The sequence below is a fragment of the Lycorma delicatula genome, chromosome 3 (assembly GCF_047948215.1).
Source record: "Lycorma delicatula isolate Av1 chromosome 3, ASM4794821v1, whole genome shotgun sequence".
Classification (NCBI taxonomy): Eukaryota; Metazoa; Arthropoda; class Insecta; order Hemiptera; family Fulgoridae; genus Lycorma; species Lycorma delicatula.
Window position 1 is genome coordinate 64,395,134 of NC_134457.1, and position 24,401 is coordinate 64,419,534.

General features: G+C 27.7%; 1 protein-coding gene across 3 annotated transcripts; it reads left to right on the plus strand.

The window, feature by feature from the left end:
- Positions 1-924: 924 nt before the first annotated feature.
- On the plus strand, positions 925-23,542 carry LOC142320902 (putative zinc-type alcohol dehydrogenase-like protein YdjJ). 3 transcript variants are annotated; one of them, XR_012755507.1, is made up of 9 exons: positions 925-1,178; positions 3,777-3,901; positions 8,141-8,307; positions 13,112-13,309; positions 15,575-15,761; positions 19,741-19,848; positions 21,132-21,274; positions 22,705-22,813; positions 23,375-23,542. XR_012755507.1 is itself a non-coding variant. In XM_075358882.1 (8 exons), exons 1-7 carry the CDS (start codon positions 993-995, stop codon positions 21,256-21,258), a joined length of 1,098 nt encoding a protein of 365 aa, XP_075214997.1. In that variant the 5' UTR covers positions 925-992; the 3' UTR covers positions 21,259-21,274; positions 23,090-23,307. The 3 variants fall into 3 exon arrangements, 1 of the variants encoding a protein (XP_075214997.1); XR_012755506.1 differs by lacking the exon at positions 23,375-23,542 and adding an exon at positions 23,090-23,308; XM_075358882.1 differs by lacking the exons at positions 22,705-22,813; positions 23,375-23,542 and adding an exon at positions 23,090-23,307.
- The last annotated feature ends 859 nt before the right edge of the window (positions 23,543-24,401 follow it).

Consider the following 24,401-nt stretch of genomic DNA (forward strand, 5'->3'; position numbering starts at 1 on the left):
GGCCTTGAGTACAGACTCTAAAATGTAAATTTTTGATAAGGAAATGGTTATATTGTTAAGTCAATAATTTTCTTTGTAAAATGTCATTTTTCTTATCAATTTTAATTTAATTTATTGCCTCTGTAATTGATTTTTTCCTTCTTTCTGTTAAATGTTATTCAGAATTTAATGTTTACTTTCATTTTGTACGTAAATTTCATTTTGTTATAAAATTTTGTATGTAAATGGTTGTATTAATTTGTAGTATTACAGTGCATAGTAGTAAAACTAGTAATACAGCAAACTGAAATCATAACTCTATGACTTAAAGGTAATTATAGTTGGTAGAAGTTTTTATTTATAAATTAGAGAATTTATTAATTTCTGAATTAATGTTCTGTAGAACAAATGTTATTTATTATGCTTATAATACAAAAACCATAAAATTGTTCTAATACATTTTAAAGTATTATAAATATCAGAGGGAAAACTCTGATTATTTTCCATTGTTTTCAGTAAATACATACAAAAAAAATAAATATGCATCATAAAGCTATGGTGGGGTTGTGATGGTTCAATATTTATTTCTCAAAATATCTATTAATATTTATCACAATACTTATTAATTTTTTAATTTTATTTTTATAATTGAATTTTTTTTAACTGCTTTAAATACATAACATAATGTTAATCATTGTATAATTATAACAAAAGAGAACTATTCCATCAAATATATATATATTACTAAAATAATAATTTGACTAAATCACTTGATTTAAAACTTATTCACATTCTCAACACATAATTTAATTAAATCAAAGTTAAAGTTTCTATTATCACAGTAACAAAATCAACATTGTAAACATCAGTATTAGTGAATAAACAACACACAGGGCTTTAAAATAATTCTATTTTAAATTTTAAATGTTACTATTGCCAAAACATTTGGCACTAGCAAAGACAGAAACATTTGCTTACATGTTTTATAAAATTTAAAGGTGAAATTAAAAGAAATGTGTTCTGATAATTTATTTCAGCCTACATTTTTTAAGCCTACAATGGAAGCATTACAATTGCTTCCTCAGAAACATACTTTGTCATTAGTTACAACAGACATACCAGTTATTGTAAAACCAGATGATGTTATTGTAAAAGTGATGTATGCTGGCATATGTGGAACTGATCTTCACATTATTGACGTGAGTTAATGTCTTATAAAATTATATAACAATTAGAATAGCACTAACTATATTGGTTTGAATAAAAAAAAAAAAAAAAATATTGAATATATAAATTGCATTCTGTTAAGAATAATCTGTTAACTTCTGATTCATAGCAAATGCAATAAATTTATGCTACTGTTTAATTTAAGCTGCTTCTTAATAATAAACCAACCTCTGTAGTGTAATTATAGTGTCTAAATCTACCATCTGGAATGTCCCTGTTCCTGGTTAGGCATAACCTTTATCACATTGTATAAAATCCCATTTCAATTAGTTAATTAATTACCAAAACAAAAAGTAGCAAATCATATACATCCTCACTTATATAAAAATGTTATTTATATATACATTTTCAGATTTATGCGTTTAGTTAAATTTCTTATCAGTCCCAGTTTTTTTTAGACTGGACAAAAAGAGTAAATTTTGTAATTAAAAGAAATAATTAGTAAAAAAACTGGTCTACTTTATGACTAGATAAAGTTCCTTGTACTTTATAAACAAGATAAAAGAAGTCCCAAATTTATTTATAATATAGTAGTAGAATCTAAAACTTTACCTTAACTATAGGAAATTGGTGATTAAAGTTAAATGTTTAGTTAATTCAAAAAAATCTAATTACTGAAAAACATCTAATTAAAAAAAAAGAATCCACAAAAACAGATAATAATCAATCCTTCTTTTTCCTAAACTTTAATAATTCCACCATCTTCTTGCTTTCTTGTTCTCATTTCTTAGACCCACAATAAGTTCAGTTAGTGTACATATAGCTAATGCTGAAATGATTATGGTTTATTCACTTAGCTCTGATAAACTGTTATTAATAAATTAGCCCTTAGCTCTTTCTCAAATAGTTTTTATCACACTGTTACAGCCACATGGTACATTTGCAGGGTTGTACTGCAACATAAACTACACACTAGTGGAAAAAGAAAAAAACATCTTTGTATAAGTTTTTGAACATTTTCTTGTGGAAAAATGTATTATAATGGAAAGTTTCAAATAAAAACTGTAAACAGTTTGATTAAATTTTTTTCTTAGAAATTTCTTATAAATAAACAAAATAATTGAAGCTAAGGAATGGTTAGGGGGACATAACTAGTATTATCAGTTACTCCTCCCAAAGCAAAAGTGACAAGGATAATTTTTCCATACAGAAATTTGTCTTGTAACAAAGCAATTTTTTTCAGCTGTACTAGAAACAGGAAGTTGGCTGATAATTGAACCACCTCAAGCATATGGAAAAAATTGAGATTATTAATTTTTTTGCTTTGAATGGCCTAATTTGATTACTACGTATAGTTAACAAAAATACATAAATTGAACAAAATAAAATTTTGCCTAAATTAAACTTTTAAATGTTTTTTTAAAATAAAAAAAAATTATTTTGCAGCAAAACCAAATAAAATATATTTAATAGTCATGGTTATTTATATGTATTCTATTTATATTCTTAAAAATTTTTGAAGTACATTAATAGCTGTCATCAGTGATTGATGCTACTCTAGCTCGGCAATTATAATAAAAGTGATTTCATAGTTTTATAATAGTTTGTTTTATAATAGAAATCATATACACCCAATGTGGTTAAATAGTTCAGTAGATAAAATTTAAAATACCCTGGGACATGCTTAGTTCTGCAAGTTCATGGTTACAATGAAAACAGATAATAGGCATGTTCGTTACTTGAAAAATTAGGGTTAATTCAATGGCTTAGTTTCAATGCAGAATGTACATTTTCAGTACCAAAATGGAAACCTCATAACTTATATGTATTTTTATATATTTATTAACTTCCATCAAAAAAACCAGTCGAGAATTTTTCATTTAAATAATTGTCAAAGTGTATAAAATGCTGAAAATAATTTATCTTGCATTTTATTGAAAATGCAATAGCCTTTTTATTAACAAATTATGATTTTCAAAGACGCACATAAAAATAATTACATTTATTTTTTATTTATTTTTGGTAGAATAATTAAAATTACACTAAACAGATTTTGCTGAAACAACTCTGATGTCTAAAATTAAATATTTTGATGTTTGAATATTTTGTGGTCAGATAAAATTATACATGACTGTATAATGATTGAGAAATTAGTGATGACTGAATATGATGTGAAAGGGACTTTGTTTTCTTCCCAAAAATGATTTTATACAAGTAATATTAGTACCCCTCTGAAGAATTTTATTCTAACATAAGCTAGCTTCATGACAGCATTTTTTGTATTAAAAAATCAATATTTTCTGCTGTGCAAGTGACTTATTTAGAAAGTAAACAGATTATCAAAACATGAATCATACATAACTTTCAGTTTATAAAAATATAATTTACTATAAAATAAAACTAAAGTAAAAAAAAAAAAAATTGCTGTAACTTTTATAATCTACTGAGAATTAGAATAAGTAAAATTAGAAACCATATGGCTTGAGTGGTACTGAATAAACGTTTTTTTTTAATAAATTGAATTTTACCTTGTCAATGCCAAGAGATTTAGAAACTGAAGAACAATAGATTAATTATTTTATTCACTTCATTTCATCATCCTGGCCTACAAATTGATTTATCTGTTTCAGGGAAAATTTCCTTGCTCACAGCAACCAATAATATTAGGTCATGAGTTATCAGGTACAGTGTATGCAACTGGTTCAGAAGTAAAAGTTCTTCAGCGAGGTGACAGAGTAGGAATTGATCCTAACAGGCAAGAACTGAAATAGTAATTTTATATAAAATAACTTTTTCTTTCAGCCCACTTTTCATAAAACAAACCTTATTAGTGCCTTATTACTGGCTCTCCTACCATTATTAGAATGTAACATGTATACTAATAAATTTTAGTTATAGTTTTTTGTATTTTATAAGGATCATAAGAAACAAATTAAAATAAAAGGACAGTAAAATAACGTAAAATATGAACTAAGTATGTTCTAAGTAGAAATAATTTTAAAAATGAGATTAAAGTGATTTTAGGATTAAAGCAGAATATTGAAGTTTAATGGTAATGCTTTACCTTGATAAATAACATACTATGGAAAATTTATGTATTGCACTGAGTGGGGGGGGGGGGGGCTCCACTAAATTCTTGAAACTGTTTTTAAACACTTCAAGAATTCAGTTTCAAACACTTTCAAAACAGTTTCAAGAATTCAGTGGAGCCCACAAACTGAAACAAAGAAAAAAAATTTTACATCAACTTATGTCTAGAAACACTATATGTATCGAGCTAAAATTTCATATATTGCTAAAATACCTGGAGGTTAAAAAAAATTTAATTTAATTTTAAAAAAATAGTGATCCTGATCTCTCAATCTATTTCAAAGCTGTGGCCATATAAACTTTTTATTAATATCTTTGCAAACCTCTGATTGTTTTATGATAAAGAATGACACTGTCCATAATAAATAATGAATAAATCTGTCCATAAATAAGTCATGGCAAACATTCTTGAAGTGTCCCCCTGGATTAAAAACCGGTTTTCATTTCCTCCTGAATAAAAGTAAATAACTCAACATAGTCTCAAGTGGGACAGTTTATTAATTTTGTCAAGTAATTAATTAATATATAATAAATATTATAATATAATATAATATAATATATAATATATAATATATAATATATTATATTATATAATATATTATATAATATAATAAATATTAATATATAATAATTTAATAATATTGAAAATATTACAAAAAAGTAATACAAGTTTTTCATTTAATGAACATATAATGGTTAAAATACAAACTGCTTCTTTTTCCAGTTAAAAACATTAATAAAAGAAACTACAAATTTTTAAAATAGTGGCCCTCATTCAAAATAGATTCATCCAGATGATTTTTATTGACTGCCGCACTCTTTCAAAGATGCCATGTGTCTGACTAATCCTGTTTGAGTTCTTGTGTGTAATTCTCTACGGTATCCATGGGGATATTATATACAAGTGTTTTTAAATGGCCATATAAAAAAGTCAAGAAGATTGAGATTGGGAAACTCAGTACTTAAAATAAAATATTTTCAATGTTATTAAATTTAATCTAAATTTAATCTATTACATGAATTAAATTATTTAATTTTATTCAGGAAGAAATGAAAACTGGTTTTTTAATCTAGTGACTCCCATCAAGAATCTTAACCTTAACTTTATCACAACTCTATCATAAAATGCTTAATTTTTTAGTAATAACATATTTAAATAAACCAGCGGTTGCAAAGATATTAACAATTAAAAGATTTACTACAAGGCTGGCATTTTAAAATGGCTTGAGGTAGCAGTTTCATTATTCTTATAAAAGTAAACCTTCAGGTATCTTAGCAGTATATGAAATTTCAGCTCAATATAAATAACCATTCCTGAGAAATAAATTATGTTAAATATGCAAAATGGTGGATAGTTGGTAAACCAAGTATTTCTGAGCATGTGTTCAAAAATAGTTTTTTTTTTCTTTATTTCAATGTGGGGGTTCCCCCTGAACCCTTGGACCAGTTTTTATAAACATTCTGTATATATTTTTAATTAAATGAATTAACTCTGGGGAGGAGCATTTTTATGATGCAAAATCAACCAGAGAAAGAAATTTCTTTTGACATTATATTTCTTATATGCAAGAATGATGATAAATCAAGTATGTATCTCATAAGCATCATGACTACATTGCTACAACTATTCTGTTTAATGAGTTTTATAAAGTGCTGTATTTAATTTTGGGATGAGAAAGGTGCTTGAGAAAGCCATGATTTCAGAATATACTTCATATGTTATTTTATATTTAAAACATATGGTTAATCATTGTTCATTCACAACTCTTTTCCTGGTATTTATGAATTGTGGTTTTTTATACATTTTTTCTATAAAATATCCAATAACATTACATGTTTTTAGTTATTCTTTCTCAAAAAATAAATTATAAACTATTTATTCCAAAATTTATATTTCATTTGCCCATAGAATTATATTTTTATACAGAAGTGTTGCCAAATATTTAGGTAGGATAACATTAGTTTTTCAACCATGTTATTGCTGCATTGCTTAACATTTGTGTACTATAATAAAAAATAAGAATTCTATATAAGTCTCCTGTTTCAGACACCTTATTCAGTTTACATAAAAAAATTGAGGCACAGACCAACTATTTCCCATTGATTATCAACATTCCAAACTGTAATACTACTGTACAAAGGTACTACTGAGTAAACAGTAGCATGAGAAATGTCTACTGATATCTTAAAACTATTCAATTTTGTGTGGATAATAATGATCAATAATAATATTAGAAAAAATAACTCTTTACAACTTTAAAGAAAATATTCACTTTCAGCAACAACTATGTTAAGTTTGGAAATAATTAAAAAAAAATTAATATATGGTTTTACGGCATCAAAGTACATAACAATAAATGTTTTAAATAGGAGAGGAAAGGAATTTTAAAGGGTCAAGAATTGGGCATTTTAATTATAAACAACTGAAATCTGAACAGATGCAAGTAGAGATGTTAAATGCTATATGGGACACACATAAATCAGAAGCTATTAAAAGAATGCCAAAAATTATGGCAAAAATTTGGAACAAAGTTAAAATTTCAAAAAAATGGACAATAATACAATGAATAAATGTCCTCTACAGTGATAGAAAAAAGAAATTAAGGAAAATATATAGAAAGTAAAAACCCATCAAGGAAAAATTATCACTAAACACATCAAGGAAAAATTATCACACTTCAGAACAATTTTATGATACCTCAAGAACGTTGAATTAGAATAAGAAAATTGGCTGCTAATCTGCAGAAAAAGAAATGTGAAGAAATACTGAAAAGATATAAACTGATAAGCTGAAGGACAAAGAATAAAGGAAAATCCAAGAAGATGAGTGGTAATATTGAATAATTTCTAAGAAGTATGGAAATAATTAAATAAATAATGAATAAATAAATAAAATAGAGTGGTACTTAGAGAGGTAACTTTGAGTTTTCTAGTAAGTTTTAAATAGACTCACATTGAAGATCTATAATTGTATGTATAAGTGGCTTTCTTGGCCTAATGCATCTCACTAGACTGGCCTAAGTTAGACATTGCATTATAGTAGAATTATCACTTAAGATTTCAAACCAGATTAATGGGCTGACAACTAAATTCTAAGCAGTTGGATTTAATAATTTGCAATTAAGTTAAATAAACACACCTCTCAATCTGTAAAGATAAGGTACGAAGAAATATTCTTTTCTGCCAATGAAAATAATTCTAAAAAGAATTTTCTTAAATGTTGAAAACAAATTTTATTGCCACCATTTTTTCAGTGAACCAATATTTCCAGTAACATATCAGAATTACAAATTCTGTAGATAGTTGATAAGAGTAGTACTACTCCTTTTCCTCAAGCGTTCATAATAAAATTGATCAACTACAAAAATAATTTACTCTGTTCTAATTACAGAACGTATTTACAATTGCAGACTTACATCTGTTCTAATCATCAATGAATTATATATAATTAACTCACTTTACATTATACCTATAATAAATTTTATTTTTATATAAAAAAAGAATAAAAGAAAATTGTATACACATATACAATTTTTGTAGTTTATAGCTTTACATCTTACATTAAACTCCTGAATATATTATTGTTAAAAAATTTTGTTTTACAGTTTAAATTAAATTATCTCATTTGCATCATATATGCAACATTCCAAGTGAAAATAATTTTAGAATTTGCTAAAATTACATATCATCATGATGCAATTGTCTGTTCTGATCAACCATGTTAGAAAATGTTCTCATGCACTACATCCACTATAGTAAAATTTTTGACTTTCTTATAATTCCTATTTACCATTTGTTAATATAAATTATTTTTTTGACAACTTATACAAATTTTATTTAATTAATGTCAGTAATTGGACTGTATTAAACAAAGATTGTAAATAAACTGTTATTTGTTTTTCAGAGGTTGTGGATTGTGTCGCTATTGTCACACTGGTTCATATAATCTATGTCCTACTGGATCAATAAATTCTGCTGTAGGAGTTTTTCGTGACGGTGGCTGGGCCCAGTTCTGTAAAGTGCCATCAGTACAGGTTTACAGATTACCTCCTAACGTTAGTTTTAAACAAGGTTGGTAAAAATTATGACCTAAAGTTTGTAATTACAGCAATAATTTTATTTTTAGTGCTCATAATTTAACATTTTTATTAAAAGTATAAATAAAAATCTCAGATAAAATTTTATGTTTCTGCTACAGTTTATTTATTATATTTATATTTATTTTTAGATGATAATTCATACCTAAATACACTTAAAATAAGTGTTGCGGTAACGTATCAGTTTATCTGGTGAACCTAATATTATTTTAAAACAATTCATTATTAAATGATTATAGATCTTTTTTTTTTAATAAATATATATTTTAATTTTTATTAAAAAAATACTAAGTCTTTTTCTGTAGACAATTTTTTTATGAACTATTTATAAATTGCCAAAATAAGTTTCAAGATTTCTTGAAACTTATTAACAAACTGAAAATAAAATTATGTAGAATTTAAAGAAATATAATTAAAATAACTAAGGTAATGGAAGCGAAAAGAGATTCTGAAAAATACTTTTAATAAAAAAAATTTTTTAAAAATGGACTGCCCAGTAAACATAAATAAAAGATAATTTTGTTTTCAACAAAATAATACATATAAAGTTATCTATTTTTACAAGACCACAATGAAAAGCATGGGGCAAGAATTCAGATCTATTCTATACCTTAACTTCCACTTTGTATCAAAATAGCCTTTTGTCATATTTAAAGAATTTTCATTCTGGTCTTCTGAAAGACAACTTTATACATATTATTTTGTTAAAAACAAAATTATCTTCTATTTATGTTTACTGGGTAGTCAGTTTTTTAGATTTTTAAAAGCATATTTTAAAAAAATGTTTACTTTATACTTTTTGTTAGTAAGATGTTTAAATATTTATGGGAGTAAATATAATATAGAAGTTATTGTACATGAGTGTTTGAAGCATTAACGTTGGTTGATGGACAACATCAATGACCATCCTAAAAACCAACTGCACATGTGTACCACTCCTCACCACCATCTGCAGATTACAGTTCAGAAAGTGGTAACTGTGGAACGAAGCCCTTAACCATGGAACAAACGTGTGCTAAAGAAAAGAAGTAAAAATACAAGTTAAGGCATTTTTATATTATATTAATACAAATTAAAGGCATGTGTATTACTCTCCACCTTCTGTGCAATTGTAGTACTCCTCTCCACCTTCTACACGTTAAATACAGTTCAGCAAATGGTAACTGTGGAACAAAACCATTAACGGTGACAAAAGTGTGCTAAAGAAAAGCATACACATTGTCTATGTAAGTCTAAACATAATGCACTGATAGATCATACCACTGAAGGCTAGTGGACATTACTACTATAAACACATGTATCATGCACTGGCATGTCACCCCACACAGAATATTAGTAAATCAGAAAAATGAAATTTCAACTGATCTTACCTCTATTATGAAGTTAGCTTTTTTACATAATTTTAATCATAGGTATGTTGTATCCTCTACCCAGTACCAAAAAATACAATACCTACTATTATTGCAAAGATAAAAGAAGATTTTTCCCTGTATGTCTTCTTTTCTTACTCTTAAACCTCACTAATGGATTTTGATTGTCTTGCATACTCTGTGAATTTGAAGACAAAAGTAAGTTAGGATGATCTATAGATTGTAAATTAAAACAATAAAGATAATGAAAAGCTGCAACAGAATGGTTCTTTTAAAGAAATGACACAGGACTAGGTATTACTTAAAAAATCTGAAGTATAAATGAATGACTACGAACACAATATTTTAAAAAAAATAATAGAAAATTAACCTTGGGAACACAGTTAATTACCATCATTTCCATTTCTATGAGCTGGTATGCCAACTTTTCCCTGGTCATTTAACCCGTTGAACTAGGGGGGAAACCCCTTCACTGTTTACTTAAACAAGTAAGCTTGGCATAAATCTTGTTATTCTTGAAAATGGCAATGCTGTTTTCAGGGATGACTTGTCTCACATCTGGTTTCTTACAACAGTTACCATTATGCCACCTAACAAATAAAAATATTTTGTCTATTTAAATATAAAAATATTTTCTTTTACCTAGAATAAATCTCTGTTTTTATCTAGAAAGTTTTGTGTTTCAATTCTAGTCAGAATTGGCATTTTTTGCATGAATCTTAAGCATATCTCACCATATCATTAAACAAAAAGTTATTGCAAAGAACATGAGCCTGGAATCACTCAAAGAATAAATAAATAAAATTATTTATTTTAATATTTAAATGTTCAAATGACATATTTAATGATGCCAATTTAATAGGAAGATCTTTGTGATCTGATAAATCATTGTATATATGTGAACCAGTGTTTCACAAATTCTATTTACTGTTAACCAGAAAACCCAAATGACATAAAGCTTTCAATAATAATTTTTCAATAGCTGTAGATTTTATGGTAGGTGGTTTTTATCACAATAGCTGTGATTATAAAAACCACCAACCACAGTAAATTATTAAAAATAAATTTCTTTTTCACAGTTATTTCTCAAATATATACCCTGTACTCTCAATAATGTTTTGTGTTCATAAAAATGTTTGCACATATACAATTGAAAAATATTCAGTTTTTCAATCATAAAAATTTAAACTAATTTGAATTAAATATTTATTTAATTTTGTCCACATAATATTATCCATTAAATACTTTTGTAAACAAAAACTACACAGCAACTGCAGTTACTGTTTAATACGACATAGTTGAATATCATATTTTTGAAGTAACTTAAAAAATTCCCACATATTTGTATACTCTCATTTTCTCATTTAACATATTATGACACACATACTTTCATTTTGAACAATACACACTTTTTAAACTTGTTCAACACTTAATCCACTAAATGGACCATTGTCAATGATTATTTTTTATACTTATACAGGTAATTGCTCTGGTAATAGTCCCATTGTAAGTTTTCTTCAGAATTAAGTGGAAAATTTTTTAACCTACGAAATTAATTTATCTAAGAGATGTTCAGAGTGGTTAGTTATTTCAACTCATAACTACAACTTAATGAATGAAACTCAAGATTAAAAAAAAAAAAAAACAGGTTACTTTTTAGAAATTTTTTTTTTAAAGAAATTTATCTCCTAGTTATAAACTAAACATATCACTCACTGATAAATGCAAAGAAACAAGTTAAAAAATCACAAACATCACAAGAAATCTGTATTACTAAATATTATTAGAGAAGTAAAAATATCTCTGATCCATTAATTATTTTTACTTTTCAAGTTTTATAGTTATACTGTTTATAGCTATACAGTATTATAAGTACACCATATAAAAGTAAAAAAAATTGGGTGAAAGTTTGCATGTCAGATCTCAAACTTCATGACTCACTAAAACCAAAAAATCTGATGTTGGAATCTGCTTAACCACATCTATTCTTTAAGAATAGATGTGTGCCTATTGAATAGATGTAATTGAATAGATGTATTGTGAGGCTATTGTTTTTTGGTTATTTAGCAATTTTCATGTTATCAATAGTGTTTTGTGAACGTTTATTTCATTTTTATTAGAAAATCATATTTTCATATTTATTGTTCTGTGTGGCTTGAATGAATGTATAATAATGGATTTAACTACAAGAGTACAAAAATTGTATCTCTTTCTGAGCATACCAGTACAAGCAGCTTCTGAGAGTGGTACTGGACTAGGAAGAGTGAATGCTATTATAAAACAATTTAAAGAAACTGATTCCTTTTCACCAGGAAAGGCAAATGTGGCCATAAAAAAAACTACTCCAGCACAGGATCGGTTGGTGAGAAAAAATGAACTTAATGCAAAATTATAGAAATTATAGTCACTGTTAGATGCAAGACTGCTTTCAGCTGCATCGAAAGCTCATAACCAGCTAAGAAGCTGTTTTAACATCAGCAATGTGCAGAAAAGGACTTGTCCAGTTAGTACATACTAACTGGACTAAAGAGGACTAGAAAAATGTTTTGTTTTCAGTCACAATTTTATGTTCAGGGGCAAGGGTTCCATATGTCAGAAAAGCATCAGATGAAAATACATTACGGCCCATATCCAAAAATCTGTTACCCCAGAAAAAAAAGTTTTGGGGTTGTTTCACATTTGAAGGCTCTTGTTTGTTGCTTCACTAGATGGTATGTTGAAAAGTGATGACTACATCAAGATTCTGAAGGAAAGGGGTGTGATACAACTTTAAAACAAATTCCTACAAGATTTTGTTGCAATAAGATTTGATCCCATGCCATACTGCCAAAAATGTACTGCGGCAGGCAACTCACCGGACTTACACCTATCAAACATTTTTGGGCAATAATCAAAAAAAAAACTTTTAAAAATAAATTCTACACAAAAACTGACCTCATTAAAGCAATAATATCTGTATGGTTACATGTTGAAGTAATTTAAAAAAATGTGTAGTACATGTACAGAATTTGGCATCAACTCAAAAGTGATTTAGAAATTCACAAAATTTACAAGTAGATTTTTTCATATGTTACTTTTCATTATATATTATATAATATATAATATATATTTCATTATATATTATATATTTATTATATATATATATATAAAATTTGTGAAAAGTGAAAAGTTTTTGTACTATGTTTCTTATTTTTGATGAAATGTGTTTACCACAAGCACTTTTTATAAATAATTTTACTTATAATATGTATGTACAGTATATGTAATATGTAAGTTAGTATGTATCATTTACTTTTTTGGTTTGAATGAAATTAATTATCATAAAATGAAAGTTGCTTTGATATTCTTTTAAGTAAACACGTAAAAAGCAAAATAAAATTTAATATATTTTTATTTTTACTTTTGTAGCGGCTTTGCTGGAACCTTTATCATGTGTCTACCATGGATATTCTCGAATATGCCCTATCCATTATAGCAGTAAAATACTAATAACAGGTGCTGGAATAATTGGAAATCTTTGGTGTTGTTTGTTTCATCATACTGGACATCGTAATGTAACTGTATCAGAACCAGAAGAAGCCAGGAGAGAGCTTGTTAAAAGATTAGGTCAGTTATCAAAAGATATTTTTTTAAATTTAAATAGTTAATAACAGGTTACAAATCATGCTGTTAGGTAGAAAGTTAATGAGATTTCAAAAAATAAATTTGTGAATAACTGTCTTTCTCAGACAAATTTCCTTATTTCATCATGACTGAGAAACTTATTTAATACCAGGAGGCTGAACGTTTGTAAATACTATGTTACCTAATTCTAATTAGACACATAAACTATTGGATACAACATACTGTGATGTATGAACATTAGAATTCTAATTGTATGGTCTGGCTTTATATCAACATTCCTTGGTTTTCAAATGCCCCATGAATGTTGAAATAACAGTTTTTACAAGCCATAATAGAAAATTCTATATTCGCATTATTTACCACAGTAATAAACAACAGACTTACAGTTAGAACATCTCTGGGAATAATGAAACATTAAAGGGTTGCATAATACCAGAAATTGAAGTGTATGAAACAAGTTAAAATGATGACACCCAATGCTATAAAATAATTGTGGTACATCACCAAATATAGGTTGTCTAACTACTTGTGTCAGTGTTGAGAACCCTAGCAATAGATAACACCTAAATTTCATTAAAAAAATTATGTACATATTTTATATATTGTCGCTGAAATGTCTTTGATGGCACATAATTCATAACCTTGTGATGGCTCTGAAAAGGGTCGTTTTTTGCATTAGCTCTGAGAAGAGCTGTTGGGTCCAAAAGCTGGTCTCCAGAGAAGTTGCAGCTCGGCAATTGAAGTCTGACCGGGCTTTCCCTCAGCGAAAGTTGGGTCCCCATTACAGCGTGGCAGTGATGGCTCCCTGCAGTGTCGGGTCGGTGTCGGTCGTCCTTCGCCGCCGCGTCCGAGGCAGTTCTCCCCAAGTGATTCCACACTGGGCCGACTCCTGCTGCCAAGTCCTCCGCGGCCAGGTCGATTAAAGCCCGGCGAACTGGATCTGGAGCGGGAAGGTAGCGTCCGCGTCCAGCGGCTCCCTCGGCGGGCCGGCCAGGCTTGTTGCTCCGACAGGGATCTGGGCATCCGCCGGGAACTTCCGTCTATCTTTATCTTTTTCTTCTTGGTCTTCTTCAGGTGATGGTCGACGATGAATTAGAATTATGTGCACGCTCTTTTATTGGAGCCTGAGAGTGGTGGGGCTGCAGCGCCGCTGTGGTGGGAGAACTATGCGGTCATCTGCGCGGCGGTAGTGATGCTTGTATCAGCGCGTCCGTATACAGTGCGCAAGATCGCATCTGAGTTGCCATTGGGTTCGCCCGCCGATATTAAATTAGGCATATATGTGGTAACAATATATATTGTTAATTAGTAAATTGTGTAATTTATCTATGCTCCATGGTGTTTAATGATGACAATTTATGATAAACATTTTTATGATTTTTTTTTTTCATTTATAAACAAAATACTGTACACCTAAACTTTATTAATAAAAACATACAATAATCATGACTTATTTCCAAATTTTTTAGAATTGTTTCCAGAAGGTATAATTAAAGTTATTACAGATCTTTCTTGAGCAGAGTTATGTATGGTAAAGCCAACAAAGCACTCAATACAGCAAATTCTACTTTTGATCCATTAAATATTTTTCTAAACATCCAATCTACTTGGCCTAATTATAATCATATTAGACAAGTACTTTTTAAACAATTTTTTTGATGTGATAAGTTTTGATATTTAAAAACAACATATAAAACAGTACAAATTTGCCAGTATAGAAATTATATGTTGTTTTCAGTTATCTTATTTATTTTTTTTGAAACAGATAATTGCTCAATATTGGAGCTTCTGTTAAGGCAAATGTGTAAAGAAAATTCAGTTTTATCAATTCATATTAATTAAAAACCTTATCAACAAGTGATGTAATTTTTAAAAAGTCAACACCTTCACTCGGTTCATCAAAAGAGTAGAACTGTACAACTATTTGTTGACCATAAAAATTATTTCAGAGAAAGTAATTTTGGTGTTTCTCTTTTATCTTATGTGATTTATGTAAATCAACCCCCCTTATTGTTATGGAAAAAAATACTTTATGCACACTTATTGTTAGGTACTTTTAAAAGCCTATGTATTGTGCTAAATAATATAAAATTACTTAGACTTCAAGCAAAGGTAGCAAATTTGTAAACATATTGCAATGGAAATGTCAGAATTCTAATCTGCTACAAATTTGTTGGCATGATACTTTTTACCAAAACTAAATAAGTATGAAGAAATCATAATCCAAGTTAATTAATTTTCTTTTAGATACTGGCTTCACTATTACTAATCCCAGTGAGATAAACAAGATATTCTGTAATGACAGTGTAAATGGTATCGATGTTTGTATAGAGAACAGTGGAAATTGTTCAGCTATAGAGCAGAGTTTTAATCTACTTAATCGTGGAGGAAAACTGTGTATTTTTGGAGTTCCAGCGCCAGATGCTAATGTTAGGTAAGTTTATTGCATAATAAATAATATTCAGGTAAGATCTGAAAATTTTCATATAACAAATTTTTTATGTTGTATTCCTTAAAGAGATTTACTTCTGGAAGAACATCCAACCCTAAAATTCCACCAAACCCTTTCCACCTAAGCCTAGAAAAATTGAACAAAAGTAAACAAAATATACTTTCCATATATGATTATTATAAATCTAAATCATAAAATATGATTTAGAAACAATTTTACATGATGAAATTTCTATTTCTATAAAAGATAATCTTGAAAACTTATTATAAAAAATACATGAAAACTTATTTCATCATGCCGACTGTGTTAATGTTCATCATGCATGACTATAATGTCTTAGTATTTAAAAGATTAAACCCATTAAATATGTTTTATTATAGTTGTATAAACAACCTTGTTATTATTGATGTGCAGTGCCATAATGAAAAATAAACTATATAAAATAAAAATATGAAATTAAAATGAAATAAAACATTATTTAATAAAACTAAAAAATACCACAAGAAAATGTATATTAAAATTTTTTTAATAATAAAGTATTATAAACTTATTGTTTATTGTTATTAATTTCAAATGACTTACTCTTGAGATACTGGACAGTACAATCAGATAAGAATAATGTTTCTGCTAGGATTTGAAAATTCTTCTTCGATAATGATGTAATTTTTTTTAAACATTTTTAACATAGTAGTGATGAGAAAATAATCTTAATTAATAATGTATGAAAATCATATTAAATATATGAGCAATAAAATATAAATAAAAATAACCATAAAACAGTTGATTACTCATATAGAAAATGCAAACAGAATTATTACAAATGACCTACTATAGCAGTTTTGAGGTTGGCTTGAATATTTGCTCCAACAAGATTGACTATTTTGACCATGAGATTTCTCATGGATTCCCCTTGTCCAGTTGGTAACAAAGCATGACAAGGCACTCATGTCATACATACTGAAGAAGAAAAAAGCAATCCTACTACTGTCAACAATGGATGTCAATGATAGACATAGAAACCGGAAAGCCAGCAATGAATGCAGATTATAATAAAACAAAAGTGAGGAGGGGTTGATTCTGTTGATCAATTGTTTCATATATTCAACCTCAAGAAAAATAAGGAGATGGCTGTTTTTTTTCATGAACTTTGTTTAGCCAGAGGCAATTCATTTAAAATTTATCTCCTGAACTACCTGTAAATCATTGAAAAGAGAGTGGACAGGATAGAATAAGTTACTGAATTAGATTGAATTAAGTTACTGGATTAAAAACTGAGTTGATAAAAATCAACTTACAACAAAGGGCAACAATTCTGTACTTATCTGTAGACATAAAAGGATTTTTAGAAAACCTCAACTAAACAAGAAAGACGAGCATCTAAAAATAAAATTTGTTCAATTTGTGGAACACACAAAAATACAAAGACTGTATTACATGTGATACTTGCCATCAAAATGTGAACAGAAGACAGTTTCCACAAAGTTAGCTACAAGCTATGCAATCATATCTGTGAAGAAGAGGAAGACTGACATTCATTATGTGATAAAATGGAGATTAGTATTTTGCGCTGCCTAATTTAAAAATTTTATATTACCTATATGTCTAGTGTTGCAGGTTTTATGAAATGAAAAGATTTTTCATATTCTTTTTTTGACTTCAAAAAAACTTTGTTATGAAGCCTATTTCTCTAAATATTTCTATTTTTGTATCTTGAAATGCCCAAGGTAAAAATTTTCTATTTTCTATTTTTAGTTAATAGAAAATAAACGGTTTGCAAGTTCCAATTCTAAAATCTTTTGGAAATCTGGAAGAAATGATGTGCAGTCCAAACATTGCAGTGTGCCCTGTTATGTTACAGAGTAACGACTGCATGGTACACGGCTAAAATAATACTACATTTACTGCTCAAGAAAGAATAACAAGCATATTAAAATCATTGTGCTACTGTGACTGACTGCTTCTAAGAAATGTATCAGTTAATCATTTCCTTATACGTCACTGTACATGGCCAGCTCTGGATCAAAGTTTTTAATAAACACTCTTGTTCACATATATCATTTCATCCACATCAAAATAATTTTTTTTTTAAATACTATTCACAAATTGGTAAACTGGATAAGAAAAAATGACAATATCAGTATTTTTATTTTCGAAATTATCCTTCCAAAAAACTACTTTTTAAAATTACAGAAAAGCTGTTGGTTTATAAATATTAAAATTGGATGGTGACAATTAAAAAAACATTAGTATTGGGTAGTTAATGTTTTAAAGATGTCACATGTACATGGAATTGAGTTAAGTTAAAAAACAGAAAGTCTTATTTTTTTCTTAGTTTTCCTCAGTCTTTTAAAGAAAATTTTCAGAAATGAAATGAAACTGCATTGGTTAATAGAAAAATAAAAACCAACCTTATTTTATCATTACTATGAGCTGAGATAGTATGCGCTATTTTGGTTGCTATAATTGTAATTTCTCAATATTTTATTGAGTTTGACAGTTTTGTATTAACAGTATTAAAAACATAAGTAGTCTCTGCACTTCAGTAGCATAAATTTTAACTGCTTAGTTAGAAATATCCTTGTGTATGTATATTGAGAAAAAAAATTCATTTTCTCGACTCTCAAGAAACCAGAGGCCTTGTTAATCTGATACCTGCAATTTTCCCCATGTGAAGACTGTAAATGAGTTAATAATTGAAAGAAAAAAATATTTAAAAGAACCACTAGAAAACCAAATTTTGGTATTTGTGATACGGAAAACAGCAAGAGTATACAGTATTCATAAAAATTACATGATTTTTTATAATGAAACAGGTTGATAAAGAAGAAATTATAATACTGTAAAGTCTACTGACAAAAATATTATTGGTATAAGGATGTCTGTCTTACCTCATAATAAAATGATTGTTTACAAAAGAAAAACGAAGCTGTTTTATCAGTTAGTCGTAATATTTTCTTTACATATCTTTAAGCCAAACCAAAAGCAAACATTGGATATAGTTAAGCAATATTGGCTATATACTTAAGCAATATTGGCGGCTATATACTTAAGCAATATATTCTTGAATTATATTGAGTGCCATTAAAGGATCTAACTTCATTTAAAGTTCTAGCAAACTTTTTCTATACAAACCTGAAATATATAATCAGAACAGTAAAAGCTCTTTATTCACGGGGGTTAGAGACCGTAAAAATGCCACTAATACAGAACGGAACCAATCTCATTTAAGGAAGAATGGTTAGGTACGCCCATGCCGAATGATGAAATTCTGACGGCAATGTAGTTACACTATACAATAAAAGAAGTAATTTCCTAATTTTCTCGTAGCACTTGCCGAACTGTTCAATTTAAAAACTCAATACAGTACGTACAGTATCTGTTACTGTATTAGAAAACTGTATTACATGTTCAAAATCGTACTCTGTAATCATCTTAAAAAGTAAAAAAAACAGCACTACAGTACTACGTACACTAAAACTAAAATTACTGTAAAGGAAATTTACAAAACTAACCTAACAGTATTTTGAATTGCATTTTAGTTTTCCCTGTCTCTCATTTGCTTTTAAATCCGTATGAAGTTCTTTGTATTTTTGCATGGCATCATCAATTTTGAGCTTAAAGATTAAGCTTCTATTCAAAGATGGATCAACATCTTTAAAAAAATGGATAAGGTCATGATTTTAATGCCTTTGGTGTGTGTTTTGACATTTAACTGTTGGGATTGTATCTTCTACCCCTTCACATTCATACTGTACCTGCACCATTAAATCTTTTAATATTTTTATTTTTAAAGTCGCTACATAATGTAATATACGCGAATATGGAAAATCTTAACCAAATAATGAACAGATTTCACTGTAAAAATGTTATTCTAATGAAAATTATAATAAAATTTAAAAACTAATTTTAATAATTACGTTAAATTAAAATAGTTTAACTATAATATTTTATTTCATTACAGCTTGTCTCCATTTCAAATATTCTTAAAAGAAATAACAGTCTATGGTGTAACAATAAACCCTTATACATATCGGCATGCTATTGGCCTTATGGAAGCAATGGGTGCAAGGTGAGTGGTATCATTGTTTGGTTTTTTGGTTGTAATTAAAATTTATTTTTATGTATCACTTAGCATATTCTATTTCACTTCCATTCCTGTGTAACAGTGTAGAATAAATTTTTCAACAAAAAAGTGTTGTACAACATACGGAAAGGAAAATTTACTATTTATTTAAGGAAAGAAAGAACTTCAGAGAGAGGAGAAAAATTAGATCTGTATTACAAATTTCATTAAATAGAAAATTCCACTGCACATATTTATGTAAAATTTAAATGTAAAAAGTTATTTTAAAATTAGAAGCTTTATTTTTTTAAAATGACACTATAAATTTTTTGTTCTGCGATTACTCCTAAATCAGATATTTATGTAAAATTTAAATGTAAAAAGTTATTTTAAAATTAGAAGCTTTATTTTTTTAAAATGACACTATAAATTTCTTGTTCTGCGATTACTCCTAAATCAGTCTCCTAAAGCAGAAAAATGTTTTATGTAAAAGAAGGATAATAGAATTCATAAATATAATACATTAATTATGCATTTGAATTAGCGAGGCATTTATTTCCAAATTTCGTGATTAGCATTTGGATTGATACCAAAAAACCAAATGGAAAAACTTTTCAGATGTATTTTTTCTACATAATTGCTGAGTATGACACAGAGCAAAAAAATTGAATTTGTTTTCTCAGAAAAAATTGTCAAATTCAGTCATCCATTCTCAGGTAGTATGGTTACTGTTATTGGCATTGAAAGATTTATTACACTAGTGAGGCAATACAAAGTGAGACATGCATACTCTCAAGAAACAGTTCATTGAGATATATAGATAAAAGAAGAATTTATTGATTAAAATTTATTTAGCATTATTATTAACTTGATGACTTCTAATGTTACATAAAATTTTGGTATGCTCTCAAGCACACTCGCACACACACTCACACTCTATGTTCAGATGAAAATAATGAAAGTGATGTGGATGACAGCAGTATCTGACATTGATCGTGATACTAGTGCTGAAGCTGTGAGTGGAGTAGAGAAGTTATAACTATTCAACCGGCTTATATGCACCATCTGTCCACACATCAAGTGAAACTACTACAATAGTATTTTGGCTCTATTTTGAGGTCTCTAAGCTGGCCAATGTCATGTGTATCTTGTGTTTTTATGTTTTGTTTAAAATAACACAATATACAAAACTTGAATGTATTTTGTTTAAAATACATTCAAACACAATGTAAGAGTTTAATTTAAACAAATGTATAGGTAGATTACCTTTAAAATACCTTTTTTTTCAGGTACATAGATTATGATCGGCTTGGCATTAGAATATATTCATTGAAAGAGTACCAGGAAGCCTTTGACGAATTAAAAAAAGGAGGTATCACAAAAGCTGTTTTTAAGATTGATCCATCAGCAGAATAAAACATAAATTTTTTCTGTAAGTTAAAAACAAAATACTGATACTAAAAATATAACAAAATTAAATTCTACGGAGAATGTGTTTAAATTGAATAAGATTTGGATTTAGTAGAACATTTTTTATTAACTATTATAATTCATTGAGATTAATTTTGTTAAGGGGAAAAAGATATTAAACATTTCATGTACCAATAAGTGTCTCAGGTGACAAGATCTACATTAATGTCTGCTATACTTTTCCATCTGTTGCCTTAGGTGTGTACAGAATCAGAACAATATCTGTTGTTTATTTACTAGAGAAACAGAGAAATAATTTTTTTTTAATGAGAAAGGTGTTTTAATCTGACTAGTGCTATTGAAAATGCAATAATTTGATCAATATTTTTGTATTTATATTTTGATCAGTATACTTGATATAAGCAGTAATTACTTTTACCATCCTGTTTTCACTTGCACTTCATAATTGCTTCTCCAAAAGTGGTGTGACCTCTTCCAATACTTCAATAAAAGAACCACATTGTTATACCCATGGTTTTAGTTTGATTTATATTAAGTGCTCAGTTTCCAATGATTTTAATTTTATTGACTTAACTTATAGTAATGAGCAATCATGAAAATAACTAAAAATCATAAAATAAAATGATAATTGTAAATCAAAATGATAAAGATCAGTTTATCCAAGGTTTTTATTATATATTGTTCCCAGGCTTGTTCGTGTGGATTCTTTATTTCTTTATACCAACACAAGTATTAACATCAGTGCTAGAGAACAAATATCTTAGTTTTGATGGAAAAGGGGAAGGCCTTTCTACTTGTTTTAAGGAAGGGGCTTTTCACTTGTTATATTTTTCACTTGAACACATAACATTTTTGTAAAATACATATGCATTTTTAATGAATGATTCCTGTGTAACATTTCACTTATAGATACGTAATTTAATGAAATTTAAGTTTTAAAAAACTCCTAGCCAAAGCTGTAATTAAACAAAGAACCTTAGTAGTTTGACTCTGTTGGTTTACCAATGAAGACATGAGATGATGTTACACGAACTCATATAAAGTTTGTTTTTACTTTACCCACTAATCCAGCTTACAACCAAAATAATTTATTCTCATTGGTATTACTGCTATTTTCTTTGGTACATCCTTATTCAGTAAATAAGCAAAGCAGTGATGATAAAACGTTTCAAACAGTTAAAATGATATTCAGTATCATAACTTTCATTTTGAGAGAGTTTATTGTTCCTCTATTGTATTTAGTTATATTTAGAATTTACCTTATTACATCAAGGAAAAATCATCGCTTATTTTTTTTTAGAATTTATCTTATTACATCAAGGAAAAATCTTCGCTTATTTTTTTAACATAGGTTCTTAATTTCTTTTTAACAGAAAACTTTTTTAATTTATGATTAATTTTTAGAATAATCTATGTATTTTTTTGTTAAAGAGCAAATCTACTTTATGATGAAATCTATATTATTTTATATTGCTGCTATCTATCTCTAAATGACCAATGGGAACACATCATCTTCTGTACGTTGAAGTTTTAAAATATTGTAAGTTTATTTTTTGTTTGTCTATAGTATTGATGAGAATTTTGTAGTTTGTAATGCAGCATTTGTATGAGGTACATTTTTTCCAGATTGAAACCGACCAATACTGACTGAGTATAGTATGAAACCGACCAATACTGATTGTTAGTTTTTATCAACTGAAAAATTCTGATAAGCTAAAATGTTAAAACATTTCAGCTGAAATACTTAAATAGATCATTTAGAGAAGTATTTAAATATATATTTAATGCAATGTTTTTTTTTTATTATATGTTACAGGAGTAAAGTAATTTCACATTAAAATAATAAAAATTGCATAAAAAAATTACAAATGTAATTTGATTTAATAAAACAAAATTGAAGAGCTGTTGTTAGTGATAGAAATAAAATTGTATTCTGCTGGAAAATCTGTAAATTCTTATGAAACAAGAAATTGTGGTTATTATTTTGATATGAAAAGAGAAAATAAATATTAATTAAATAAAAAATAAAATAAATATATAAATAATTTATAGTTCTCCTCATTATTAAATAATTATAAGGTTTTTCTTTTCTAAATTTCAGTTACCAAGAGTTAGATTAAACAGACTGACCTGATGATGACATTTAATAATCTAGATGTAATTGTAATCAAATAATCAAATTTCCAATACAGAGAGAAATAAAATTTCTGTTTTTTTTCTGTATTGGAAATTTTAATTTTCTAATTAAAATGTTATTTTAGTTTTTTCATTCATTAGTCAATAACAGAATTTTTATTGATGTGTATCCTGTTATGTTAAATGGTTCAGCTATTCAAAATAAAAACTCCTTGTTCAAAATTATTTTGGTTGAATAGTAAAAGTTGATTATTGTATGTTCAACATCAATGAAATTTCATAGAAAGAGAGTACATTGAGAAACTAAGTCAGAACTTTTATGGTAGTAATGCCCAGCATAGGATAGTCACAATACAGTTGGGATACTAGGGAATACTTGGGATACAGTTAGGATACAGTCACAATACTAGGGGATCTCTACAGATCCCCTAGTATATGTAGAAACAGATAACCACAAATGAGCTCTAATTCTAACAGGAGCTGGCTAATTACTTTGTATGAGATGTGATAATAAATATATTTGGCCCATAAAAACAAAAATTCATTTTGTTCAATGAATTGTATTCCCTTCAAATTAGGTCCCTTCTGGTGAAACACTTATTTCAGCAGTTTCCATTGTTGGAACAATTTGTCATTTTTAGTGAGCACCAATAAGTCCTTAGTTGCATTTCTTTTGATCTATTTTATTTAAGCAGAATTTTAAGCTAAGAAAAAAGGCAAAAAGTGCAGGAAAAGCTCTATGGTCTCTTAATCCAACAATCTTTTTGCCAATAAAGAACAGTTATGATGGTACTCTTTGACAGTTATCCTTGAGGAGCATACATATGATCAACCAGTAATTTTGTTTAATTGATTTTTTTTAATTTTGCTCTTAATTATGTACATATCGTCAGTCACATGCCTTTATAATCAAGACTGTTAAGACTGTTAAATATGCTCTTCATTTTTTTTTTTTTGAATATCAAATACACATTCATTTATAAATAGAATGT